Here is a 2616-nt window from a genome sequence, read left to right on the forward strand (position 1 = left end):
ACACAACACATCACTTAACGAGGAATGTGAGAACAAAAACAGAATTAAAAACCCATGTTGAAATTTTTTACTATATAACTAATTACCGACAACCCTTCTCCATACACTTATGTCTTGTCACTATTCATCCATGCAAGGCCGACAAGTAATGATTTTTACCTGTCACCCCCTTACCGGCCACACAGATAAGTGTTAGAGCTTTGTATTAGACTCACATTATTTTTTTACAGATTTTTAGTCAAATATTTCCACAGTGTGTTGTAAATTGCTACCTACTTTCCTGAGTTAGCGTTGAACCTAAAAACATACACACATGCTATCTAGCATCTTATTCTAATTTTATAAACATGCCCTCCTACTGTAAAATAATATTGTGCTAGCTATAATGTTTTACCCTATGTTGTAGAAATAATTCAAAAATTGGATTATAAGCAATATTATTGAGCCAAAAAGGCTTTTTTCTGTTCTAATAAAATAATAATAATAAATATAATAAAATATTATATGTATTAAAAAATATTACTATAAAAATATAAGTAAATACATTTTGGAGGTATGCTTTACACAGTTTTATAATGCTAGAAATATTGTAATGTCTATAAAATATTATGTATTTATATGTATGAAATGTTAAATATACCTATTATTTATTTTAGGTTCCTTTACAACAATTTCAAGGAAAGTTTCTTTTTCAGAAACAAAAACAGTTATGACAGACAATTTTCCTTCAACTGCGGATGAACCATCAGTGATGCCACATATTTTAACATTGGACAATCCTTCCATGGTGGACGAACCATCAATGCTGCATCATGATGCAACAGCGGACCATGCTACCATGTTGGACCAACCATCAATGCTGCAACATACTTCGACAGTGGATGATACTTCCTTTGTGGCCGAACCATCAATGCTGAAACATTCGGCAAGAATGGATGATCATTCCACGGTGGACCAAACATCAATGATGCAAGAATATTCTTCTGTGGTTCACAGTTCCACTACGGTAGAGACTTCCACGGTAAATGAAACATCCATGAGGCAAGAACAATCAACAATGGATGATCCTTTCACGGAGGATGAAAATTCAACCATGCTAAACCCTTTAATGTTAGATAAAGGTATTTATTTTAATCAATATAAATAAAATTTACTATCATTGATATTCAATATGGTTAAAAACTATGTTTAAGATGAATGGTATTTATCTATTATGTTTTAAGCCATAGAAAGCAACATGGTGACTGCCACACAGACACAGGATAACATTAATGAGGAGCCTGTATTGCACAGCCAGAAAAGTAATATTGATACAGAAGATACCAACCAGGTGGAATTGAATGCAGAGACTGCACATTCTAGTGTAATTGACCATGGTCTTCAAGACCAATTCCTGGACTCTACAAATCAAGGTAAATTTTTTTAATGTATAAAACATAGATTTTAATGAGATCCACTATCATTAATAGATACTGGTTTTTTTATAACTTGATTTTTTGGTTCTTCTAACTATACTTAATAAATTGTCTGTAAATTGATGTATTAACTGTACCTAGAACTTTTTATACACACAGAATGTGAAGTTAGCAGATCACAAACCATTAGCCAACAGGATTCTTTAAAGGAAGCCATGCAGCTAATTGAGAGGAATAGAAATGAAGAAATGAAAAGAATTGAACATCAAATAAATCAGCTGAATAATAATATACAGATTCTCAACACAACACAAAGACAACAGAATCAAGCACTTGTCACTCTTGCAAATTTTTACGATCATCTTGTTTCATCACAGAATGTGGCAGCAATCAACTACCAACAGATGCAGCACAGTATAAATCAAATGCTAGCATGGCAGTATGAGACTATTACCATCACACGCATGATTTCCACTTTCATGCAACTGTTGACAGAAGAAAGACAAAGAATGTCCAGATCAGATAATCCTTATTGTATATCCAATGCTACAGCAGGAACCTTTGTATCCAGCTGTACACGTGGAGACTATGTAACAAGCTCTACACACAGAGAGTATGCAACGAGCGCTGCACCTGGAAACTATCTATACACCACTTTACCAGGAGAATCTGTATCCACCCCTGCAGCAGGAACATATGTATCCACCTCTTTACCAGGACCCTATGTATCCACCACTGCAACAGTAACCTATGTATCCACCACTGCAACAGTAACCTATGTATCCACCACTTTACCAGTATACTCTGTATCCACTGCTGCAGCAAGTACCAATGTTTCCACCACTTTAACAGGACCATATGTATCCTACACTTTACCAGGACCCTATGTATCCACCACTGCAGCAGGACCCTATCTATCCACTACTTTAACAGGACCCTATGTATCCTCGACATTATCAGGACCCTATGTATCCATACCTGCAACAGGACCCTGTGTATCCTCCACTTTTGCGGGACCCTATGTATCCATCCCTGCACCAAGACCCTATGTATACACTACTTTAACAGGACCCTATGTATCCTCGACATTATCAGGACCCTATGTATCCATACGTGAAACAGGACCCTGTGTATCCTCCACTTTTGCAGGACCCTATGCATCCATCCCTGCACCAAGACCCTATGTATCCACCACTGCAAC

General features: G+C 36.3%; 1 protein-coding gene across 1 annotated transcript; it reads left to right on the forward strand.

The window, feature by feature from the left end:
• Positions 1–709: 709 nt before the first annotated feature.
• Positions 710–2162, forward strand: LOC135057452 (uncharacterized). The gene is made up of 4 exons (XM_063963345.1): positions 710–1121; positions 1224–1412; positions 1575–2005; positions 2103–2162. The coding sequence occupies exons 1-4, from the start codon at positions 710–712 to the stop codon at positions 2160–2162; spliced, it is 1092 nt and encodes a 363-aa protein (XP_063819415.1).
• Positions 2163–2616: the final 454 nt, after the last annotated feature.

This window comes from Pseudophryne corroboree, chromosome 3 (genome assembly GCF_028390025.1).
Source record: "Pseudophryne corroboree isolate aPseCor3 chromosome 3, aPseCor3.hap2, whole genome shotgun sequence".
NCBI classification, from domain to species: domain Eukaryota; kingdom Metazoa; phylum Chordata; class Amphibia; order Anura; family Myobatrachidae; genus Pseudophryne; species Pseudophryne corroboree.

Coding starts and splice junctions, on each gene's coding strand:
- LOC135057452 (XM_063963345.1), top strand. CDS start 710: ATGACAGACAATTTTCCTTCAACTGCGGATGAACCATCAGTGATGCCA. Junction 1,122..1,223: donor CCCTTTAATGTTAGATAAAG/GTATTTATTTTA, acceptor TTATGTTTTAAG/CCATAGAAAGCAACATGGTG. Junction 2,006..2,102: donor GCTGTACACGTGGAGACTAT/GTAACAAGCTCT, acceptor CCACCCCTGCAG/CAGGAACATATGTATCCACC.